Source organism: Oncorhynchus gorbuscha, linkage group LG19 (genome assembly GCF_021184085.1).
Source record: "Oncorhynchus gorbuscha isolate QuinsamMale2020 ecotype Even-year linkage group LG19, OgorEven_v1.0, whole genome shotgun sequence".
Classification (NCBI taxonomy): Eukaryota; Metazoa; Chordata; class Actinopteri; order Salmoniformes; family Salmonidae; genus Oncorhynchus; species Oncorhynchus gorbuscha.
The window spans coordinates 3,500,677-3,526,068 of NC_060191.1; the positions used below are offsets into that span (position 1 = coordinate 3,500,677).

The 25,392-nt window shown below is 42.7% G+C and overlaps 2 protein-coding genes and 1 pseudogene across 5 annotated transcripts in view; 2 read left to right on the forward strand and 1 right to left on the reverse strand.

The window, feature by feature from the left end:
• Positions 1 to 25,392, forward strand: part of LOC124005078 (28S ribosomal protein S29, mitochondrial-like) — a 45,639-nt gene that overhangs the window by 6,432 nt on the left and 13,815 nt on the right. The window lies entirely within an intron of this gene.
• LOC124005115 lies at positions 428 to 6,994 on the forward strand (annotated as a pseudogene).
• On the reverse strand, positions 7,025 to 15,097 carry LOC124005080 (mannose-specific lectin-like). Of its 3 annotated transcripts, XM_046314011.1 has the most exons (4): positions 14,144 to 14,831; positions 13,637 to 13,717; positions 13,237 to 13,330; positions 7,025 to 7,270 (listed from the first exon to the last, which is right to left on the reverse strand). In XM_046314011.1, exons 1-4 carry the CDS (start codon positions 14,311 to 14,313, stop codon positions 7,025 to 7,027), a joined length of 591 nt encoding a protein of 196 aa, XP_046169967.1. In that variant the 5' UTR covers positions 14,314 to 14,831. The 3 variants fall into 3 exon arrangements, 1 of the variants encoding a protein (XP_046169967.1); XR_006833563.1 differs by lacking the exon at positions 7,025 to 7,270 and having other exon boundaries at positions 13,247 to 13,330; positions 14,140 to 15,097; XR_006833562.1 differs by lacking the exon at positions 7,025 to 7,270 and having other exon boundaries at positions 13,247 to 13,330; positions 14,516 to 15,080.

Here is a 25,392-nt window from a genome sequence, read left to right on the forward strand (position 1 = left end):
TGAGAACTTCTTCTCAACTAGCCTAACTGGTTAAATAAAAATATACAGCAGTGGAGGCCGCTGAGGGGAGGCCGGTTCATAATAATGACTGGAAATGACTGAATAATAACCATTCCACTTATTCCATTCCAGCCATTACCACAAGCCTGTCCTCCCCAATTAAGGTGCCACCAACCTCCTGTGGTGTACAATATGTGTATATTTTGCAGTTGTTAAATTATTTTGATGTGATATAAAAGTAAAGGGCTTTATTTTTCTAGTATCGCATTTGAGAATCGATTGGCGCTTAGAGGTTTTGGCTGCCAGAGCCAGTCTACCTCTGAAAATAACAGAAGGTCCTTGGACCATAAGGAGTAACGGGGAGGTTAGGCTCCGTAAGAGGACATCTTGAGCTAGTGCTAGCTATGAATATTTATTAACATTTAAGATGCATTGGGATGTCAGTTTCCATGTGATCAATGCATTTTGAAAAGTCAGCGCTACATATACAGTACATGTCTTTCTGGAGATGTCTTTCTGGTACTAGTAAAAATTTGTTTTGTGCTTCACCACTGTACTGTAGTTCATTCTAAATTCTAGAACACTGCTGTGCTTAGGCGTACATGTTTTGGACTATGATAGACGCTCTACACCTGCCTCTTACCTATGGAATGTGATGATGTCACGGACAGGTAGCGCAGGTGCGGCCGCTCCATGGTAGTGGGTGTGGCCAGCAGCAGGAGGCGGTTGGCATGGAGATGAGACCGGAGACATTCTCCATCTTCAGAACACAGGAGAATGACTCGGTTGGTGGAATAATCAACCACACTTTATTCTGTAGCATGTGGTAATAAGTGTGGAGGGCACTGATGTTTCATCTCTCTCTGTCCCCAGGCCTGTCAGTCAGAACAGCACCTAGGGCAGTACTACACTGTTCCCCCCTCCCACTTCCACACTGTCTTCCCCCATGGCCTGCCTCCACGATACCAACAACAGGTTGTGTGTGTGTGTCTCTGTGTGTGTGTGTGTGTGTGTTACAGTATGACTGACTGTATGTACCCGTGTCCAGGTGAAGACTTTTAACGAGGGCTGTGTGATGGTGAAGCAGCCTGCTCTGGAGCTGATATCTCACCTGAAGAGAGCTGACTACAGCAAGCCCACCCTGCGCTACCTACTCTGTATCCTACCCTACCAGTTACATCTGATCACACCTCTGTGTACCTTTACACATTTAATATACAGTCGTGGCCCAAAAAATGGAGAATGACACCGATATTAATTTCCACAAAGTTTGCTGCTTCAGTGTCTTTAGATATTTTTGTCAGATGTTACTATGGAATACTGAAGTATAATTACAAGCATTTCATAAGTGTCAAAGGCTTTTATTGACAATTAATGTTGAACCTTCTTTTTCAAGACCTCTGCAATCTGCCCTGGCTTGCTGTCAATTGACTTCTGGGCCACATCCTGACTGATGGCAGCCCATTCTTGCATAATCAATGCTTGTAGTTTGTCAGAATTTGTGGGGTTTTGTTTGTCCACCTGCCTCTTGAGGATTGACCACAAGTTCTCAATGGGATTAAGGTCTGGGGAGTTTCCTGGAAATGGACCCAAAATATCAATGTTTTGTTCCCCTAGCCACTTAGTTATCACTTTTGCCTTGTGGCAAGGTGCTCCATCATGCTGGAAAAGGCATTGTTCTTCATCAAACTGTTCCTGAATGGTTGGGAGAAGTTTCTCTCTGAGGATGTATTGGTACCATTCTTTATTCATGGCTGTGTTCTTAGGCAAAATTGTGAGTGAGCCCACTCCCTTGGCTGAGAAGCAACCCCACACATGAATGGTATCAGGATGCTTTACTGTTGTCATGACACAGGACTGATGGTAGCGGTCACCTTGTCTTCTCCGGACAAGCTTTTTTTCCCGGATGTCCAAAACAATCGGAAAGGGGATTCATCAGAGAAAATGACTTTACCCCAGTCCTCAGCAGTCCAATCCCTGTACCTTTTGCAGAATATCAGTCTGTCCATGATGTTTTTCCTGAAGAGAAGTGGCTTCTTTGATGCCCTTCTTGACACCAGGCCATCCTCCAAAAGTCTTCGCTTCACTGTGCGTGCAGATGCACACACACCTGCCTGCTGCCATTCCTGAGCAAGCTCTATACTGGTGGTGCCCCGATCCCACAGCTGAATCAACTTTAGGAGATGGTCCAGGCGCTTGCTGGACTTTCTTGGGTGCCCAGAAGCCTTCTTCACAACAATTGAACCGCTCTCCTTGAAGTTCTTGATGATCTGATAAATGGTTGATTTTGGTGCAATCTTACTGGCAGCAATATCCTTGCCTGTGAAGCCCTTTTTGTGCAAAGCAATGATGACGGCACGTGTTTTCTTGCAGGTAAGCATGGTTGACAGAAGAAGAACAATGATTCCAAGCACCGCCCTCCTTTTGAAGCTTCCAGTCTGTTATTCGAACTCAATCAACAAGACAGAGTGATCTCCAGCCTTGTCCTCGTCAACACTCACACCTGTGTTAACGAGAGAATCACTAACATGATGTCAGCTGGTCCTTTTGTGGCAGGGCTGAAATGCAGTGGAAATGTTTTGGGGGGGATTCAGTTAATTTGCATGGTTTAAGAGGGATTTTGCAATTAATTGCAGTTCATCTGATCACTCTTCATAACATTTTGGAGTATATGCAAATTGCCATCATACAGACTGAGGCAGCAAACTTTGTGGAAATGAATGTGTCATTCTCAAAACCTTTGGCCACGACTGTACACACAGTCATCCCCGTACCTCTCTATGACCTGTGTTGTCTACCTGTATTGTGTTGAATTATGTTGGTGTTGACCTTGACTGGTTGTGTAGATGGTGTGAAGGGCAGTGGGAAGACCATGTCTCTCTGTCATACTGTCCACTACTGCTCCACACAGGGATGGCTGGTACTACACATACCAGATGGTGAGTAACACACACACACCCCGACGTGGCATACACACAGACACACAAAATAATGATGATGATGATGATAATAATCTCCTCTCTATAGCCCACCTGTGGGTGAAGAACTGTAAGGAGCTGTTGCCTTCCTCCTATCACGCCTCCCGCTTTGACTAGCCAATACAGGCCTCCAACTGGCTACGCAACTTCAGAACCACCAATGAACACTTCCTCTCCAAGGGAGCCCCTCCTCCTCAGATAGATAGTGGGCGCCAGGTACATTGCCAGTCAAAAGTTTGGACACACGGTGTGCAAAACTGTCAAGGCTTTGCACACCGTACAAACCCAAAAAGCTGTAATCACTTTTTGGGTTACTACATGATTCCATGTGTTATTACATAGTTTTGATGTCTTCACTATTATTCTACAATGTGGAAAATAGTACAAGAAAGAAAGAAACCCTGGAATGTGTAGGTGTGTCCAAACCTTTGACTGGTACTGTATGTGTTGCCTGTAGGAACAATTCAAGGATCAGTTTACCATCCCCTAATCCTAACATTAGAAATAAGATGGTGCCTTCAGAAACTATTCACACACCTAGACTTTTTCCACATTGTGTTGTTACAAAGCCAGATTAAAATTGATTTAATTGTTGTTTTTTGTCAACGATCTACACAAGTTCTCAAAGTGGAAGAAACATGTTATTTCTTTAATTCAATGGAAAATAAAAAAAGTAATATTTTGATTTGAGTTAATACATGTCAATCACATTTGGCAGCAATTACAGCTGTGAGTCTTTCTGGGTAAGTCTCAGAGCTTTGCATACCTGGATTCTACAATATTTGCCTATTGTTCTATAAAAAATAATTGTCAAGCTCTGTGAAGTTGGTTGTTGATCATTGCTAGACAGCCATTTTTCTTTTAATTTTTTAAAAACTAGGCCACTCAGGAACATTCAATGTTATCTTGGTAAGCAATTCCAGTGTATATTTGGCTTTGTTTGTTTCCCAGTGTCGGTTTATTTTTATCCTAAAAAAACTCCAGAGGCCTTGCCGATGACAAGTAAACCCATAACATGATGCAGCCACCACCATTCTTGAAAATATGACATGATACTCAGTGATGTGTTTGTTGTGTTGGATTTACCCCAAACATAACACTTTGTATTCAGGAAAAAAAGTTAATTTCATACCACATTTTTTCAGTATTACTTTAGTGCCTTATTGCAAACAGGATGGCTGCCTTCTTTTCACTCTATCAATTATGTTAGTATTGTGAAATAACTACTGTGTTGATCCATCCTCCGTTATCTCCTATCACAGCCTTTAAACTCAAACCTTATTTAAATCACGATTCGCCTCATGGTGAAATCCCTGAGCGGATCCTGCCTCTCTGGAAACTACGTTAGGATTGCCGCCTGTATCGTTGTGGGTTTAATTTGACACTTTGGATGGTGCATCAATAATAGCTCCACCATACTCAAAGGGATATTCAATGTCTGTTTTATTTGTATATTTACCCAACTACCAATAGGTGCCCTTTGTGAACCATAGGAAAAGCTCCCTGGCCTTTGGTTGAATCTGTGCTTGAAATTCATTGTTTGACTTAGGAACCTTACTGATAATTGTGTGTGTGGGGTACCGAGATGGCATTTTAAATACTATTGCACACAGTTGTTAAGCATATTTTTACTCCTTGAGGCATCCTGTATTTGTGACTGTCTCCCCTTGTTGTTTTAGATCAAGTTGAGGCAGCGGTACGTGTGGACTAAGAGAGAGAGCACTGAGGAGGGACGGCCACTAGGGGTGCTGGTGGACATGGTGAGTCCAGTGTCAACGTGCCCTTTATTAAGGCGTCAGCATCCTTCAGTTTGACCGAACTTGGCTAGGCGAACCGAACGAGTGTGCTCGCATGCTCCCTTGAAAGACCTTCACTTGAAAAATTAGAAAGTGTTAATAGTGCTGTTTGTCCATGTTTAAGATGCCGTAGTCAGAATTAATCTAACATAACTTAATCTGTTATGACGTTTTGGCCAAGGAGATCTTAGTCATGCAATTTTATATTTAACTAAGATGTATTGTGCAGTATTTTTCAATTAAAAAATGTGCATGAAAACAAGTAATCTCTTGTTGAATGACAAAGACTTTATTGCAGAATCCCTACGAAGGGGTGTAGATTTCAGCTACCAACTTTGGCTTGCCTCCAGAAAACACAAACATCACAACGTAGTCATAATATATGCAAAAACTGTTCCGACCTGTTTTGGCTGGGAATCATGTGGACGCCTTGCGTCTGGGCTCCAGTTCTGAAACATAATTGGTTCAGTGCACTTCTCTTAAGAATCTCATATGTGGTATCATTGTTAAGCTGTGTTTTTCACCCCAGGGAGTGTCTCGTGTGAAGAGCAGCAGTGATGTGGTGGGGGCAGTTCTAAAGGAGCTGAGGCTACAGGCTGGGGGGACAGAAGGGGGCTTCAGGCTGGCTGTGGCTGTTGGAGTCAACAGCCTCTGGGGAAGGACCACACTCAAGAAGGAAGACAAGAGCCCTGTACTAATACATTCATTCACCTCACTGTGGATCTATGAAAAAAAAAGATTTCTATTGCTTCCATTTTTGCCTTTGAAATTTCTGTGTAAAGATTGCTTACTTGACTGACCTTTCTCTCCCCTGTCACTTTTCCCTTCTCTCTACTTTTTCTGTGTCTCTCCTCTCTGCCAGGTGGCTCCAGAGGAGTTGACATTGGTTCATAACTTGAGGAAGATGATCAACAATGACTGGGTGAGAACTGTATGGTGGTTATCCTCTAATAGACATTAGAAAATTACATGATTGTGATTTACACCTCTGTCCCTCTCTCTCCTCCATGTGGAGGGGTGGTCATCGCCACGCTGTCTGAGACAGGATCTCTCTACGCTCCAAGCTCTGCCTACCTGCCCCAGGAGCTGCTGGGAGAGGTCAGGGGTCATGATTACATCCTGGTTAATGTTATATGTCCAGTCCAAAAACTACCTCTAACCCTTGGTGTCTATTGATCTGGGCTAACAAGGGAATGATCTAGATGTTTTTGGACAAGACCCTTCTGATGTGTTTATATGCATCATCAGTCAAATAGAAACAGAAGTTCACCTATTAAAAACATCCTCATCCTCTGTGTTCCTCCTACAGGAGGGCTTTGACAGCATGGACCCGTTTGTTCCAGTACCAGTCTCTCTCTACAGTGAGAAGGAGTTTGAGAGCTGGTACCTCTACTACCTGGACCGCCACTGGCTACAACACCCACACAGTAAGAGATATTCACTTTCACCACTGTTTGTGATGGTTTAGATTATGACATGAACTGATTGAGAGATTTCTCTATAAAGGTCAGACAGAGGAAGGGAAGAAAGAACTCATCTTCCTCAGCAACAGAAACCCTTCTGTACTGGAGAGACTGTGCCTTCCTGTAACATCACACATGGGCCCACACACCCATAGAGATAGGACTCATCTTTATATCTGTGACAGCATGGGCAGCGCCATTGAGGCTACAACCCATAGGAATCCCCACTCAGTTGACTACTTTGACCACTTTAAAATGGCGGAAGCCCTCTGGTGCTGCCCATGCGACATCAAGGCCACGAGCATTCTCTATGGGACAAATGCCAATACAGACTCATACATGGATTATAACGTTGCAGTTGTGTATGTGTCCCTCCATAAATTATTCTGTTGTGATGCATGATAGTGTCTTTCATAATAAAAATATACATGAAAAACAGTCAGATCTCATGTTCTTTTATATGAGCCAATACAGACATTTTCTTCATGAAAAGTTAGTGATGTTTGTCTTTTGAATATAGAGAGTACCTGACACAATGCACAGAATTACAACTACTTTAAGTCAATACATTTTTATTTGACCAAATCAAAGGGTTAGAGCCTCAAGCCTTTTGAATACAGCTTAGTGGTAGATGTAGACAGGTATGGTCAAGTGAAGATGTTACTCTGCCTCATTATTAGTGTCCTCACGAGAGCACCAGACCATATTTCTGGGACTGTAGAGCATCAGGGCACCTTCGTCAGGGAGGGTGAGGTGACCTCTTTGTGCATTGTTGGGCCGGTCGATGTTACGATGTCCAGATCACCACTAGGTCTCTGTAGAGCTCCAGGGTACCTTTGTCAGTGAGGGTGAGGTGGCCTCTTTGTGTATTGTTGCAACGGCCAGTGTTACTTGACCAAATGGGATGGTCCTGTGTAGTGTAGATGACCAGGTTGCCATCCTGTTGGAGGATGAGCCTCTGAGCATCTTTGTTCACAGTGTTTGATGCCCAGACAACCCGACCCCAACCGTAGAGCACAAAGTTGCCATCGGTCTGCAAAGAGAAAATGTATTTGCATATAAACATGTTAGACAAAGATGACCTCTGTACTGCTGTGCATTCCTTTCATCCACTTTTAAATGATTACTTAAACGTTTAGGATGAAAAAGTGTTCGTTTACTAAATAAAAATATTAAGGGTGTGCATCTATTCCATTCGATACGCATCTAGATGGTCTGCGATATGATACAGGAATTATACGTTTTCATTTGAAACAATTCGATGTGGTTTGATTAGAGAATGGTTTGATGCGATGTAAATCGATGCACTAAGATTAGTTTAATTTCCCATTCTAAATAAAAATCTGCAATTCGTAACATATCAATCGGAATGTATAATGGACATCCACAAATGAATACACACATTAGGAAACGTAACATATCAATGGTGACCCGTCATTGAGGGCAGAGCCTTTTTTGTATGTTTTTGGGCATTAATACGTGTCACATATCAGTTTGCAAACAATGTAAAAAAGTTAATAAATCCGCAAACAAACATGGTCTCTTTTTTGCTTTCTTGAGTAAGGCAGCTTCAAAATGCAGGTGTTTCAGCATAGCTCATTGCTTTCTTTGGTGGTGGGACAGCCATTGGAAAATACAGAGCTTAGGAGTTGGTAATGTATTCTAGATGTGCAGTGATTGGCTCAATGTTCTGTCACTCATTGGAACACCACATAACCGCAAAATATACATCGAGACCTCAAATTCAAGTCCCATGGGTGCTGCCATAGTTACATTAGAAGTGCCCATCCAAGAAGGCTCAAGGTCGTTGGCCACAGATAAATTGTTAAATCACATATCTACCGTAGATTTGATTGGACTGATCATGTCAACATATCATATTTTCAACATTTTAGCTAGCAAGTAGACAAGCAGTCATCTTCATGAATCACGTTGACAGTCTGCTGGCAAATCCTATTCAATCCTTGTCATATGAAGAGAAATTATAGATAAAATGTATTGCTGCTCATCGACTATAAACATTACACAAGTTGAATTGCAAATTCAACAATGAGTGGTTTGGAAAGAATCAGTGGCTAACTGCAAGCATTGCAAAGCAATCACTAGCCTGCTATTCAGTGGAGAGGGTGTTTGGTCCAAGTCTGGGTTTAAGGGTCTCTATTCCAAGCTTAAAAGGATAAACATTCAACACCATGGGCCAGAAAAGTTTAAATACATTTGGCCATGCTGTCAATCCAGCATGCATTCTGCCGCATTCAAAACAACTGGAAATTTGGAAATCTCAGATTTTAATGAGTTCAAGACAACAGGGAACTCTGGAAAAAAACAAGCTCAGACTGGGAAAATACATTTTTGAACGGTCATTCAACTCGGAATTCAAAGTTGTGAACCTTGGCCTCTTTCTAGAGCTCCGACCTGAAGATCACTGACGTCATGATTCAACCTTGTTCCCCCCCCCCCCCCCCCCAATTGTCTTGCACCATAAATCCAGGAAATGCCAGACTGATGAAAAATTTGCCCACAAGGACCGCCGCGCCACCTTCCTGTTCAAGTGAGCACGTCACAACAAGGGGAGTCCAAAAATGTCTTGTTTGCAGCTGCATAAATGATGTAATATGACAGGGAGATATGTATACTGTAGCTAAGAAAGTACTACTACGTGTATTTTGTGTAGTAAGCTGTTAGTTGCCCATGTGCCTCACCCTAATAATTTGGTCCCTTCCCCCCTACTGTTCTGACTTGGTGGTGCCCATGTAGCCTATTTTAGAGTAATGTAATCATTGAATATTGTAAGAGCTTTCATTGTCTGCTTATATGCCCCCTTTATCCTATGGTACTGACTTGGTGTACAGGGAGAATGCTGTAAGAACGGACCATGTTCTGAATTCTGTCGCTGTACATTTCAAAAGTGCTTAACAAAGCTATATTGACTGCGTCAGCTCATTAATGTTGTACTCGAAATTACAGATTGCCTCTTATCTGCTCGTTGTCCCCTTATGCCATAGTTTGTACAACTCAATTATCAGTAGAAACCACATTTGTTTAAGCAAGTCAGCCATATCAGCTATGTTTTTTTAAAGGGCAGTAAATGAGGATGAATTAACCGTGTCGCTGCCAGACAAGGCTCCGCTGATAGCCAGGTGTAGCAGTGATAATGATTTACGCAATTGTGCTGAAAAGAAAGCTCTGCTGTTGGGACAGCTTTATGTAGGCTCTAACAGTTTGTGGGCACCATTTGTCACCATTATAGTGCAATTCGTGTATTGCTTAGTGTTGTATTGGCATTGCTGTCATGCATCTAAAACATTTTATTTGTTCACCCACCAAGATTTACATGCTAAAAATCACCACTGCATATCCATAATAAATGCAGTGTCTTGGATTTACTTACAGAATAATATGAAATGCTCTGAGACCACAATGAGTGGAGTGGTAGATGCCTAGTCTCTATTATTGCTCAGCTCAGGTGCCTATATAAACATACATCATTTACACGCACGCACACACACACAGAACCCAGGTCCTGCGTGTCCCCAGGCACTCATTTGTTGACTTCGAAAAAGCCTTGGTTTCATGCATGTTATCAGAAGCCGCCTCCCTGCATTTGTTTTACTCACTGCTTTAGCACAGTCCACCAACCCTGATGTCCTTGCCGTGTCTGAATTCTGAGATTTCCATACCAAACTACAACATTTTCCATCAAGATAGAACTGCCAAAGGGGGAAGAGTTGCAATCTACTGCAGAGATAGCTTGCAAAGTTCTGTCATACTTTCCAGGTCTTCGCCCAAACAGTTTGAGCTTCTAATTCTAAAAATGAATCCCTCCAGAATTAAGTCTCTCACTGTTGCCGCCTGTTATAGACCCCCCGCAACTCCCAGCTGTGCCCATAATTCATTGATTGCCCCTCATCTTCAGAGTTCGTTCTGTTTGGTGACCTAAACTGGGATATGCTTAACATCCCGGCAGTCCTACAATCTATGCTAGATGCCCTCAATCTCACAAATTGCCAAGGAACCCACTAGGTACAACCCTAAATCCAAAAACATGGGCACCCTCATAGACATTATCCTGACCAACTTGCCCTCCAAATACACCTCTGCTGTTTTCAATCAGGATCTCAGCTATCACTGCCTCGTTGCCTGTATCCGCCATGGGTCCACAGTCAAATGACCACCCCTCATCACTGTCAAACGCTCCCGAAAACACTTCTACGAGCAGGCCTTTCTTATCGACCTGGCCAAGGTATCCTGGAAGGATATTGACCTCATCCCGTCAGTCGAGGATGCCTGGTCGTTCTTTAAAAGTAATTTCCTCACCATCTTAAATAAGCATGCCCCTTTCAAAAAAAGGTAGAACTCCAGACCTGACTGCCCTCGACCAGCACAAAAACATCCTGTGGCAGACTGCACCCGCATCGAATAGTCCCCGCAATATGCAACTGTTCAGGGAAAATCAGGAACCAATACATGCAGTCAGTAAGGAAAGCAAAGGCTAGCTTTTTCAAACAGAAACTACAAAATGTTTTGGGACACTGTAAAGTCCATGGAAAACGAGAGCACCTCCTCCCAGCTGCCCACTGCACTGAGGCTTGGTAACATGGTCACCACTGATAAATCCATGATAAATCCGAAATTTCAATAAGCTTCTCTACAGCTGGCCATGCTTTCTTCCTGACTTCCAGCTCCGCACCCCCCGCAGCTACTTGCCCGAGCCTCCCCTGCTTCTCCTTCACCCAAATCCAGATAACAGATGTTCTGAAAGAGCTGCTAAACCTGGACCCGTACAAATCAGCTGGGATCTGGACCCTTTTTCTAAAATGATCTGCCGCCATTGGTAATAGGGGTTGTAACAGTCTGTTCAACTGCTCTTTCGTATCATCCGTGATCCCTAAATATTGGAAAGCTGCCGTGGTCCTCCCCCCTCTTCAAAGGAGGTTACACCCTAGACCAAAACTGTTATAGACCTATATCCATCCTGCCCTGCCTGTTGTCCGGAACTCTGGCAGTCTCTATGGGGGTGCCACAGGGTTCAATTCTCGGGCCGACTCTTTTCTCTGTATATATCAACGATGTTGCGCTTGCTGCGGGTGATTCCCTGATCCACCTCTACACAGACGACACCATTCTGTATACATCTGGCCCTTCTTTGGACACTTAACTAACCTCCAAACAAGCTCCAATGCCATACAACACTCCTTCCGTGGCCTCCAACTGCTCTTAAACACTAGTAAAACAAAATGCATGCTTTTCAAACGTTCGCTGCCCGCACCCACCCGCACAACTAGCATCACTACTCTGGATTTATTTTTCGTCTGCTGATAATTGCTTCAGGGTTGTTGAGTCCAAGGCTATAGGATTCGTCCACCTGTTTAATTCGGATTTATATCATTTTCCATAAAGCTTTTAAAATTGTAATTAATTGCGCTGTTTCTAATTAACATGAATGTGTATATTTTACAATTATAACTGGTTTAGCGTGTATTCGTTTTGAGAGATATTTACCAGGGTTATCAAGTAATATGCTTTATTTGAGTTTAACCTGTAGTTGTTGGCTCTCTTCAAAAGTAAAAGATCGTATTCCTGCGTAAATTCAGAAAATGTTATTTTCTTCTTTATCTTGTAAAGATTTATGGGCTTTCTAAGATTGTGATTTATTTATCTTGCATTTTAATTTCTAAATCAGATGTAACTTTTTGCAGAGTATGAGATTATCATTCCCCTAATGTTTTTAAAAATGGTATAACTAGACAAGTCAGAACACATTCTTATTTACAATGACGGCCTAGGAACAGTTGGTTAACTGCCTTGTTTGGGGGCAGAACGACAGATTCTTTCCTTGTCACCTCAGGGATTCAATCTAGCAACCTTTCGGTTACTTGTCCAACGCTTTAACCACTGGGCTACTTGCCGCCCCAATGTACACCTTAAAGGCATACCAAATTATATCAGCGGTTGGATTTTCTCTGTCTACATTTGTAATGGTAAATATTTTAATTTACGTATTTAAATTTCGGATCCAGAAGATGCTCGCTGATGATTCTCCTACTACAGTTGCTGTGTAGGAGAAAAAATTTAATAAAAGTGTATTTTTCTGTTGGTGTAATTAATCAGAATGATCATTATCATTTTTTAAATCCAGTAATCATTTTTTTTATCCAGTAAATTGTTGAATGCAATTTTGGAGAGAAAGAAATGTAGTCAATTATTGAATAGCTTTTCTTACATAGAGAAAAAACAGATGCCTCGATCTTTAGTTTCTTGGCAATTTCTCACATGGAATAGCCTTCATTTCTCAGAATAATAATAGACTGACGAGTTTCAGAAGAAAGTTCTTTGTTGCTGGTCATTTTGAGCCTGTAATCGAACCTATTTCTGATCAATTTGATGTTGTTATTTTAATAGACAAGAAATGTACTTATCTTTCAAAAACAATGACATTTCTAAGTGGCCCCAAACTTTTGATTTTTTAAAATATATATTAGAGAATAAAAATAATGTTTCAAGATTAAGGTTCAGCTGAAGGCACCAGAGTTAAATCTTCTCACTTTGCCAGTAACTTTTTCTGCTACCATTAATGTCAAGCCGTCTACACGTACAGTTTGATGCATACGTTTGATAAATCCAACATATGCAACATAATTTCCAATTGAACGCTGCGTTTGCCTTGCAGCATTGCGTTGCAGAGCCAGTTGCAGTGAGTTGTGTGGTGCATATGCTGGATTTATCGAATGCATCAAACTGTATGCTAGATGGCTTGACGTTAATGGTAGCAGAAGGTGAATGTTGAACTTTTGTTGTACACATATGCTTTAAACATTTAAATATATAATTAAAGTTTGACTACATAATTTATTACACAGCATTGATTTAATGACACTGTCTGATCACAGCTTGAATCGTTATATCCCTACAAAAAACCTTCTAAGGTCAAAATAAGTTGCAGACCAGATATCTAATGTTAATATAATTTAAATGTACGTGTTTCACTAACTATTGTACCTGAAAGATGGCTTTAAATTGTCCATTGTTGGAGAGGAGGTAGTCCCCTTTCAGCAGAATCCTCTCGGTGCTCATGTAGTTCATACTCATGATTCTGAAAGAGAGAATTTATATTGTTTATTTGCTGCAGTTTATTATAGTAAACACCCACACAAACAGCAAGGAGCAAAACACATTTAGACAAAAAAGGAAGAGAGAGAAAATGTGCCTAAACTAGCCCTTTTATAATGAGAATGGATCATTTCAGTTCTAAATGACAAATGTAAAAACCAACTAAATAATACACAAAATTAATAGAAATGCATCTCATTAAGACCTCATTTAACTGGCCATTCCCTGTACATAAATGAAAAAACACACGTGAAAATAGGAGTTACCTCAAATTCTTAAATGAACTTACAAGTATTTAGGAGCAGTAGATTGAAGAAGTGAATTGCAGGTTGCAGTTGTGCAGTGATGAAGCAGCTCTGGCCTTATATCCCTGCTCAGGTGAAAGGGGTGGAGTAATAAGGATGAGGAAATGGGTGGTGTCCACTGTACATTAAATTTGACCAAATGCGGCTGAAATGTACATGATAGTTACAATGACCAGTGGTGGAAAAAGTACCCAAATGTCATTTGAGAAAAAGGAAAGATACCATAAGAAAAAGTCACCCAGTAAAATTCTATTTGAGTAAAAAAACAAATAGATATATATATATTTGGTTTTAAATATACTTAAGTATCAAAAGTAAATGTAATTGCTAAAATATACTTAAATATCAAAAGTAAAAGTTGAATAATTTAATCATTTCAAATTCCTTATATTAAGCAGACCACACTGCACCATTTTCTATTTAAAAATATATATATATATATTTACAGATAGCCAGGGGCACGCTCAAACACTAAGACTTAATTTACAAACAAAGCAAGGGAGTCCGCTCGATCAGAGGCAGTAGAAATGACCAGGATGATTGTTACGGAGTGTAATTGATAGGTAATCGACAAGACGGACTGTTTCCTGGACTCCGTGTGTAGGGATTTGTACAACGCTTGAACAAGGCTATTGAACTTGACATTGGTGTCTGTCTTCATTCTTCATTCCTTTATCCAACATATCGTACTGAAACATGGTATCAGAAGTGTCTTGAAAACCACACGTCTGTTATTTCTGTAGCTGAGTACAGTATTGGCGCGGTTACGTTCCATATGCGAACACACGCCGTTTCCTACTGCTAGTCACAACACGGATCAACTCGTTGTTAGCTGGCAAGCGAGCATCACTACCTAATGTTACCTCGATGGCTGAAGGCAAAGATATCTCCTATTCCATCGCTATGGCAGCGAACATTCCGCCACCAAATCCCATGGTTCTCACAGGGGTCTCGAATACTAATTGGTACAACTTCAGGGATGAATTCGAGGACTATGCGCTGGCAACCGGTCTACATCAACCCAACGAGGTCCAAGCGGCAAATGAGGAGTTTAATGGGCAGCGAATGCAGGCATTTCTACCGGCACAAACTCACCCTCACAGCACGACAACAGTGTGATGCAAAGGCTATATTGGATTGCATGGGAGAATTACTTCAAAACCACCAGGAACGTCATTTACGTTGAGGATACGCGCCGGCGTCTACTAAGAGAGAGACGCATTGCTTGCTCTTTAGGGTTTTAGGCTGGGTTTCTGTACAGCACTTTGATATATCAGCTGATGTAAGAAGGGCTATATGAATACATTTGATTTGGTGTAAATACTGTGAAAATACACACGCACGAGGCAAAGAGCCCTGCCCTGCCCTGCCTACATTAGTAACTGCCTTTGAAATGTGCTGCACTGCCGAAGTCAGTGACATGAGAATGAGAGCAATGGAAACGCCATGCACCGATGTTGATACTGTTCATGCTGTTGCCAGGCAGACATTCAGACGAAAGAAATCAAGGCAGAGTAATTCACCATGAACTGTGAAGACAGAGAACCCCAAAGCATGTATCTGGGTTGGCGCCTCCCCTTGGGTTGTGCCGTGGTGGAGATGTTTGTGGGCTAAACTCGGCCTTGTCTCAGGATGGTAAGTTGGTGGTTGAAGATATCCCTCTAGTGGTGTGGGGGCTGTGCTTTGGCAAAGTGGGTGGGGTTATATCCTGCCTGTTTGGCCCTGTCCGGGGGTATCATCGGATGGGGCCACAGTGTCTCCTGACCCCTCCTGTCTCAGCCTTCAGTATTTATGCAGCAGTAGTTTGTGTTGGGGGGCAAGTGTCAGTCTGTTATATCTGGAGTATTTATCCTGTCTTATCCGGTGTCCTGTGTGAATTTAAGTATGCTCTCTCTAATTGTTTATTTATTTCTCTTGGAGGACCTGAGCCCTAGGACCATGACTCAGGACTACCTGGCATGATCAAATCAAATCAAAATCAAATCAAATTTATTTATATAGCCCTTCGTACATCAGCTGATATCTCAAAGTGCTGTACAGAAGCCCAGCCTAAAACCCCAAACAGCAAACAATGCAGGTGTAAAAGCACGGTGGCTAGGAAAAACTCCCTAGAAAGGCCAAAACCTAGGAAGAAACCTAGAGAGGAACCGGGCTATGTGGGGTGGCCAGTCCTCTTCTGGCTGTGCCGGGTAGAGATTATAACAGAACATGACCAAGATGTTCAAATGTTCATAAATGACCAGCATGGTCAAATAATAATAAGGCAGAACAGTTGAAACTGGAGCAGCAGCACAGTCAGGTGGACTGGGGACAGCAAGGAGCCATCATGTCAGGTAGTCCTGGGGTACGGTCCTAGGGCTCAGGTCCTCCGAGAGAGAGAAAGAAAGAGAGAATTAGAGAGAGCATATGTGGGGTGGCCAGTCCTCTTCTGGCTGTGCCGGGTGGAGATTATAACAGAACGTGGCCAAGATGTTCAAATGTTCATAAATGACCAGCATGGTTGAATAATAGTAAGGCAGAACAGTTGAAACTGGAGCAGGAGCATGGCCAGGTGGACTGGGGACAGCAAGGAGTCCTCATGTCAGGTAGTCCTGGGACATGGTCCTAGGGCCCAGGACAGTTGAAACTGGAGCAGCAGCATGACCAGGTGGACTGGGGACAGCAAGGAGTCATCATGTCAGGTAGTCCTGGGGCATGGTCCTAGGGCTCAGGTCCTCCGAGAGAGAGAAAGAAAGAGAGAAGGAGAGAATTAGAGAACGCACACTTAGATTTACACAGGACACCGAATAGGACAGGAGAAGTACTCCAGATAAACAAACTGACCCTAGCCCCCCGACACATAAACTACTGCAGCATAAATACTGGAGGCTGAGACAGGAGGGGTCAGGAGACACTGTGGCCCCATCCGAGGACACCCCCGGACAGGGCCAAACAGGAAGGATATAACCCCACCCACTTTGCCAAAGCACAGCCCCCACACCACTAGAGGGAAATGATGACTCCTTGCTGTCCCCAGTCCACCTGGCCGTGCTGCTGCTCCAGTTTTAACTGTTCTGCCTGCGGCTATGGAACCCTGACCTGTTCACCGGACGTGCTACCTGCCCCAGACCTGCTGTTTTCAACTCTCTGGAGACAGCAGGAGCGGTAGAGATACTCTCAATGATCGGCTATGAAAAGCCAACTGACATTTACTCCTGAGGTGCTGACTTGCTGCACCCTCAACAACTACTATGATTATTATTATTTTACCATGCTGGTCATTTATGAACATTTGAACATCTTGGCCATGTTCTGTTATAATCTCCACCCGGCACAGCCAGAAGAGGACTGGCCACCCCACATAGCCTGGTTCCTCTCTAGGTTTCTTCCTAGGTTTTGGCCTTTTTAGGGAGTTTTTCCTAGCCACCGTGCTGCTACACCTGCATTGATGTAAATACTGTGAAAATACACAGGCACGAGGCAAAGAGCACTGCCCTGCCTACGGAAAACCATGCAGAGCTTGTGGAACTAATAATCACTTTGTAAAAGTGTGTCTCAAAAGAAAAAGACGGGTGAGTGAGGGCAAGATTTACTGTGTTGATGATGTCACTCAGTTTCAGAACGGTGAAAGTGACATTTACATGCATGAATCAATTGGGGCTGTACACTCAAGAGGGAAGAAATGGTTTGTGACACTACGATTACACAACAAGCAACGTAATGAGCTACAAAGACCAAATCAACCTGGCACCTGATACACACCTCTTGCCCAGTGATACTAGACTAAAGCTGTACTCAGGAGAGCTAATGAGCTCTATGGGCATCTTTGTGACCGAATATGTAATTTGTGGACGCAAAAACATTCTCTCCTCTCAGGCTCTACATGCAAACGCCTGATACCTGACATAGTATTTAGTTCAGGTTAAGGTGTGTATACTGTATGATACCTGACATAGTATTTAGTTCAGGTTAAGGTGTGTATACTGTATGATACCTGACATAGTATTTAGTTCAGGTTAAGGTGTGTATACTGTATGATACCTGACATAGTATTTAGTTCAGGTTAAGGTGTGTATACTGTATGATACCTGACATAGTATTTAGTTCAGGTTAAGGTGTGTATACTGTATGATACCTGACATAGTATTTAGTTCAGGTTAAGGTGTGTATACTGTATGATACCTGACATAGTATTTAGTTCAGGTTAAGGTGTGTATACTGTATGATACCTGACATAGTATTTAGTTCAGGTTTAGGTGTGTATACTGTATGATACCTGACATTTTTAGTTCAAACATGTGTAACTGTAGATACCTGACATAGTATTTAGTTCAGGTTAAGGTGGTATACTGTTTTGACATAGCAGGTTAAGGTTCTTCCTGACATGTATTTAGTTCAGGTTAAGGTGTGTATACTTTCCTGAATAGTATTTCAATATAGGACACATTTTACAGTGGATATATGATACCTTTATTTAGTTCAGGTTAAGGTGTGTATACTGTATGATACCTGACATTTTTAGTCCAGCATCTTCCTGACATAGGTCCTTTGCTGTTATTCTGGGACTGTTTAGGTTCAGGTGTGTCTACTGTATGATACCTGACATAGTATTTAGTTCAGGTTTAGGTATGTATACTGTATGATACCTGACATAGTATTTAGTTCAGGTTTAGGTATGTATACTGTATGATACCTGACATAGTATTTAGTCCAGGTTAAGGTGTGTATACTGTATGATACCTGACATAGTATTTAGTTCAGGTTAAGGTGTGTATACTGTATGATACCTGACATAGTATTTAGTTCAGGTTTAGGTATGTATACTGTATGATACCTGACATAGTATTTAGTTCAGGTTAAGGTGTGTATACTGTATGATACCTGACATAGTATTTAGTTCAGGTTTAGGTATGTATACTGTATGATACCTGACATAGTATTTAGTTCAGGTTAAGGTGTGTATACTGTATGATACCTGACATAGTATTTAGTTCAGGTTAAGGTGTGTATACTGTATGATACCTGACATAGTATTTAGTTCAGGTTAAGGTGTGTATACTGTATGATACCTGACATAGTATTTAGTTCAGGTTAAGGTGTGTATACTGTATGATACCTGACATAGTATTTAGTTCAGGTTTAGGTATGTATACTGTATGATACCTGTTTTCCTCCAAACATGCAAACAGTAGTCTGGCTTCTTTATGGCGGTTTTGGAGCAGTGGCTTCTTCCTTGCTGAGCGGCCTTTCAAGTTATTTCAATATAGGACACATTTTACAGTGGATATAGATACTTTTGTAGCATGGATATTCTGGGACTGTTTAGGTTCAGGTGTGTCTTTTGATACCTGACATTTTTAGTTCAGGTTTAGGTATGTATACTCCAGCATCTTCCTGACATAGGTCCTTTGCTGACATTATTTAGTTCAGGTTTAGGGACTGTTTACCTGTTCAGGTGTGTCCTACTGTATGATACTTGATACCTGACATAGTATTTAGTTCAGGTTAAGGTGTGTATACTGTATGATACTTGACATAGTATTTAGTTCAGGTTTAGGTATGTATACTGTATGATACCTGACATAGTATTTAATTCAGGTTTAGGTATGTGTACAGTATGATACCAAATTATCTGCACATCGTGGATCATGTCCAGCATGGACCCCTGTCCAAAGAGCAACTACTCAGCAGATATGACGATGTATTCTACATGCCCGTTGAATCTGTGCCTTGGGAGGTACACTTTGAATTGGATGAGAGCATCACTCCAGTCCAGTGTGCTCCTCGCAATGTGTCCATTGCAATGAAAGTGGCTGTGAAGGCCCAGCTGGACAAGTATGAGGCCGATGGCCACATGACATCTGTGACTAAACCAACTGACTGGATCAGCAATATGGTCATAGTGAAAAAAACAGAGAAGCTGAGGGTCTGCATCTGAACCAAGCACTGAAACGATCCCACTACATCATGCCGACACTAGAGGGTGTCCTCTACAAGCTTCCCAAGGCCAGGATTTCCACCATTGTGGATGCCCGAGATGCATTCCTTCAATGCAAGCTGGACGAAGAAAGCAGCTTCATGACTACCTTCTGGACCCCTGGGGTGGGAAACGCTGGCTCAAGCTCCCGATTGGTGTCTCAGTTGTGCCTGAGATATACCAACGCAAGCAGCACGAGTTATTGGCTGGGCTCAAGGGCATTGAACCCATCGCCGATGATGTCCTGAACGTAGGCTGTGGTGACACAGACGAAGAAGCAGAACGTATTCATGATGTGAAGCTCCTGGCACTGATGGAGCGCTGCCGATCAGTTAAGCTTCGCCTTGGCCAGAAGAAGCTGCAGTTCAAGGTGAAATATGTCCACTTCCATGGTCGCATTCTTTCGGCCAAAGGCCCGAAGCCGGACCGAGCCAAAGACAGAGTGATCCTCGACAAGCCAAACCCGTCTGATGCAAAAGGAGTACAGCGTCTCATCGGCTTTGCAAACTATCTTGCAAAGTACATGCCACACCTATCAACAGTCTGTGAGCCTCTGAGCCGGTTGCTGGACAAAGACAAGTATTTCAAGTATTTTTACCTAAGTACTTTACACCACTGACAATGACTCACCATATTCCAGAAGCACAATCAACACCTCTAGTCAGGTGTTGAAAACTAGTATGAGCTATACACTATGGTGCAATGCATCAGATTATTGTTTATTAAATGTGTTAATGCGTTTGTACCTGTCCCTATTCAAATAAACCAGAAAATACCACATTCACCACTATAAAGCAATTAAGTTCTGCCACGGTTTGAGGAAAGAAAGATAGTTGGTGAAATCCCATGTCTAGAGAATCCTGTAGTAGCCTATCAGTTTTTCTGTGATGAAAATAAATCTGTTATTGAATGTTTTCCTGCAATGTTTCCTCAAAGTGTCACTTTCTCCTCAACGTGCCAAGGCATTACTCTAAGACTCAGGAGTGAGGAAAGGACTTGGTAAGAAAGGGCCTTAAACCTACCCTTTCTGTAACAGACGCTTAAAACTAGCGTGTGTTAATTGATAGAATGCTTCAGATTGTTTATTCAATGTGTCAATGCTGGAAGAATAGGCATGACTCCCACTCACAATGGTTCTCTGGAAGGTTTTTACTCAACACCCCTCTATGGAAGTCATTAGAATTCTGTGACAAGTTAAACGAGGATGTTTCTCAGTAATCGCCCACATTTCTTTATCATTCCATAACATCAGGTAGTAGTAATTACCATGGAATAACTGAAGACGAGTAGGGCCGGTATGTTGCAATAAGCCTTAGGTAATTATTAACAGAACAGTGTTTCTGAAGAATATATGTGTTATTCCCCACCCATCTTAAAGTGTCAATCCGCAGTTGAAACAATAACCAAACGTCTTCCCTGGCCCTGTTTTGGTAAAAAGCTGAAGGATAGGGCTGGATAAATGTAACCACTCTTAAATTTACAGACAGAGCTATGGATGCAAGAACTGACCATCCAGGATATCAAAATGGTAAGTTATAGTGTTTGTGTACTTTTACTATGTTTACAAACATTGTAGTAAAAACAAGCTTTTATTTTGTGTTCGGATGATTGGGTATGACAGTTGTAAAATAGCACCGGAGAAGAAGGCCGTCGTTTTACGTGTCCCCAACCAATTGTTTTTTTGTTTGTTTATTTGCGTTGTTTGTAACTTGTTTTTTTACTTATTTTGTACATAATGTTGCCGCTACCGTCTCTTATGATCGAAAATAACTTCTGGACATCAGGACTGTGATTACTCACCACGGACTAGCAGAATCCTTTTTTTATTTAATGAGTCTGACGAGCACAATGCAAATGATATACTGCTTTCTCGGGAACAGAAAACGTTTGACCTCTGTCATTGCCAACAAAGGGTATATAACAAAGTATTGAGATAAGTATTTGGTCAAAAACAAAAGTTTATGTTTGGTCCTCCTTTTCCTGAAGTCCACAATCATCTCTTTAGTTTTGTTTAGTTGAGAGATAGGTTGTTATTCTGGCACCACCCGGCCAGGTCTCTGACCTCCTCCCTATAGGCTGTCTCGTTGTGATGTCTGCAAACTTGATGATGGTGTTGGAGTCATGGCTGTCCACGCAGTCGTGGGTGAACAGGGAGTACAGGAGGGGACTGAGCACGCACCCCTGAGGGGCTCGTGTTGAGGATCAGTGTGGCAGATGTTGTTACCTCCCTTTACCTCCTGGGGGCGGCCCGTCAGGAAGTCCAGGATCCAGTTGCAGAGGGAGGTGTTTAGTCCCAAGGTCCTTCGCTTATTGATGAGCTCTGAAGGCACTATGGTGTTGAATGCTGAGCTATAGTCAATGAATAGCATTCTCACATACAGTGGAGCAAAAAAGTATTTAGTCAGCCACCAATTGTGCAAGTTCTCACACTTAAAAAGATGAGAGAGGCCTGTAATTTTCATCATAGGTACACTTCAACTATGACAGACAAAATGAGAAGAAAAAATCCAGAAAATCACATTGTAGGATTTTTAATGAATTTATTTGCAAATTATATTGGAAAAATAACTATTTGGTCAATAACAAAAGTTTATCTCAATACTTTGTTATATACCCTTTGTTGGCAATGACAGAGGTCAAATGTTTTCTGTAAGTCTTCACAAGGTTTTCACAAGCTGTTGCTGGTATTTTGGCCCATTCCTCCATGCAGATCTCCTCTAGAGCAGTGATGTTTTGGGGTTGTTGCTGGGCAACACGGACTTTCAACTCCCTCCAAAGGTTCTCTATGGGGTTGAGATCTGGAGACTGGCTAGGCCACTCCAGGACCTTGAAATGGTTCTTACGAAGCCACTCCTTCGTTGGCCGGGCGGTGTGTTTGGGATCATTGTCATGCTGAAAGACCCAGCCACGTTTCATCTTCAATGCCCTTGCTGATGGAAGGAGGTTTTCCCTCAAAATCTCACGATACATGGCCCCATTCATTCTTTCCTTTACATGGATCAGTCGTCCTGGTCCCTTTGCAGAAAAACAGCCCCAAAGCATGATGTTTCCACCCCCATGCATCACAGTAGGTATGGTGTTCTTTGGATGCAACTCAGCATTCTTTGTCCTCCAAACATGACGAGTTGAGTTTTTACCAAAAATTTCTATTTTGGTTTCATCTGACCATATGACATTCCCCCAATCTTCTTCTGGATCATCCAAATGCCCTCTAGCAAACTTCAGACGGGCCTGGACATGTACTGGCTGAAGCAGGGGGACACGTCTGGCACCGCAGGATTTGAGTGACTGGCGGCGTAGTGTGTTACTGATGGTAGGCTTTGTTACTTTGGTCCCAGCTCTCTGCAGGTCATTCACTAGGTCCCCCCGTGTGGTTCTGGGATTTTTGCTCACTGTTCTTGTGATCATTTTGACCCCATGGGGTGAGCTCTTGCGTGGAGCCCTTGATCGAGGGAGATTATCAGTGGTCTTGTATGTCTTCCATTTCCTAATAATTGCTCCCACAGTTGAGTTCTTCAAACCAAGCTGCTTACCTATTGCAGACTCAGTCTTCCCAGCCTGGTGCAGGTCTACAATTTTGTTTCTGATGTACTTTGACAGCTCTTTGATCATGGCCATAGTGGAGTTTGGGGTGTGACTGTTTGAGGTTGTGGACAGGTGTCTTTTATACTGATAACAAGTTCAAACAGGTGCCATTAATACAGGTAACGAGTGGAGGACAGAGGAGCCTCTTAAAGAAGACGTTACAGGTCTGTGAAAGCCAGAAATCTTGCTTGTTTGTAGGTGACCAAATACTTATTTGTATAAGTGATGTGTTCGCCGAGGAACTTAACTTGTTAACCTCTCCACTACTGTCCCGTCGATGTGGATAGGGGGGTGCTCCCTCTGCTGTTTCCTGAAGTCCACAATCATCTCCTTTGTTTTGTTGACGTTGAGTGTGAGGTTATTTTCCTGACACCACACTCCGAGGGCCCTCACCTCCTCCCTGTAGGCCATCTCGTCGTTGTTGGTAATCAAGCCTACCACTGTAGTGTCGTCCACAAACTTGATGATTGAGTTGGAGGCGTGCATGGCCACACAGTCATGGGTGAACAGGGAGTACAGGAGAGGTCTCAGAACGCACCCTTGTGGGGCCCCAGTGTTGAGGATCAGCGGGGTGGAGATATTACCTACCCTCACCACCTTGCGGCGGCCCGTCAGGAAGTCCAGTACCCAGTTGCGCAGGGTCTCGAGCTTGATGACGAGTTTGGAGGGTACTATGGTGTTAAATGCTGAGCTGTAGTCGATGAACAGCATTCACACATAGGTATTCCTCTTGTCCAGATGGGTTAGGGCAGTGTGCAGTGTGGTTGCGATTGCGTCGTCTGTGGACCTATTTGGGCGGTAAGCAAATTGGAGTGGGTCTAGGGTGTCAGGTAGGGTGGAGGTGTTACGCACGCCTCTATGAAGAGGGAACGCAACACCCTGCTACAACTAAACTCTCCGTGAAGTGAAAAAGGTATGGACTATAGGTGCGAGTAAGGATGACAACAGACAGAATGTGATACCGTTTACAAGGACTTTATTCCTTTACACGGTAATATGGGGAGAAGGGGCTGGACGGAACAAAAGCAAAGAAAGTAAATCTCAAAGCCCCCCCTCTCCTATCTTACCTGCCTACCCACTACTTACCTAATTTAGCACCACCTGGTGCCCTAACCAAAATACAGGGGGTGTTCCGCCCAGGTCTTACCTAGTGTGCCTAGACAGCGAATATGCTACGGGTATATGTATGCCCGCGGGCCTCTTGCCTAAGCACTCCCTAGGTGCCTTCCCCTTCTCCCCTGGGAACAAATGAAACAGAATATTAAACAATTTCACAAACAAACTAAGAAACAAAGGACATTAAATAAGATCTATCTGAGCAACAAAGTCACAAAACATACCAACTTCCCAGCATAAACTCCCAGCAAAATGAACCTCTATCAAAATCTCTCTGCAATGACCTCCCAGAAAATCTCTAGCAAATCTCTCTAGCAAAATCTCTGCAATGACCTCCCAGCAAATCTCTCTAGCAAAATCTCTGCAATGACCTCCCAGCAAATATCTCTCTCCTGAACAGAACACTGGCTTTTATATAGCTTCAGATTGAATGGGTAATTGGAGACAGCTGAGTCTTGACGAGGGGGCGGGGTCAGCTCTCCAATTAGCCATGGAGTCGACCAATCAGCTGCTTGAGGGATTTCAGGAAGCCATTTCCTGAAATAAACACATGCAAATACACAAACAAAACACAAACTGGGGAACGTAACACGCCCACCACAAAAATTGCAAACCTAGTTTTTGCAATAACAAAAGCCAACGTATCCCCAGTTAGCAAACCAGTGATAGAGCGTCAGCAACCACATTCGCCGAGCCCTTCACATAAGCGATCTGTACATTATATCCTTGTACAATCAGAGCCCACTGCATAAGGCGGCGATTCTGGTTGTACATTTGTTTCAAAAACACCAATGGATTATGGTCCGTGAAGACCATTACAGGCAAGGCACTGGAGCCCGCATATACCTCAAAGAACTGTAAGGCAAGCAATAAAGCCAGTGTCTCTTGTTCAATTGTAGAGTACCTTGACTGACACGAGTTGAACTTACGGGATAAGAAACTGACGGGCCGATCCACTCCGTCTTCATCTTCCTGTAAGAGAACCGCACCCACCCCCACTATGCTAGCATCTACCTCCAACTTAAAAGGTTTTTCAAAGTTGGGGGCGGCAAGCACTGGGGCACTACAAAGTGTAGGAGATAT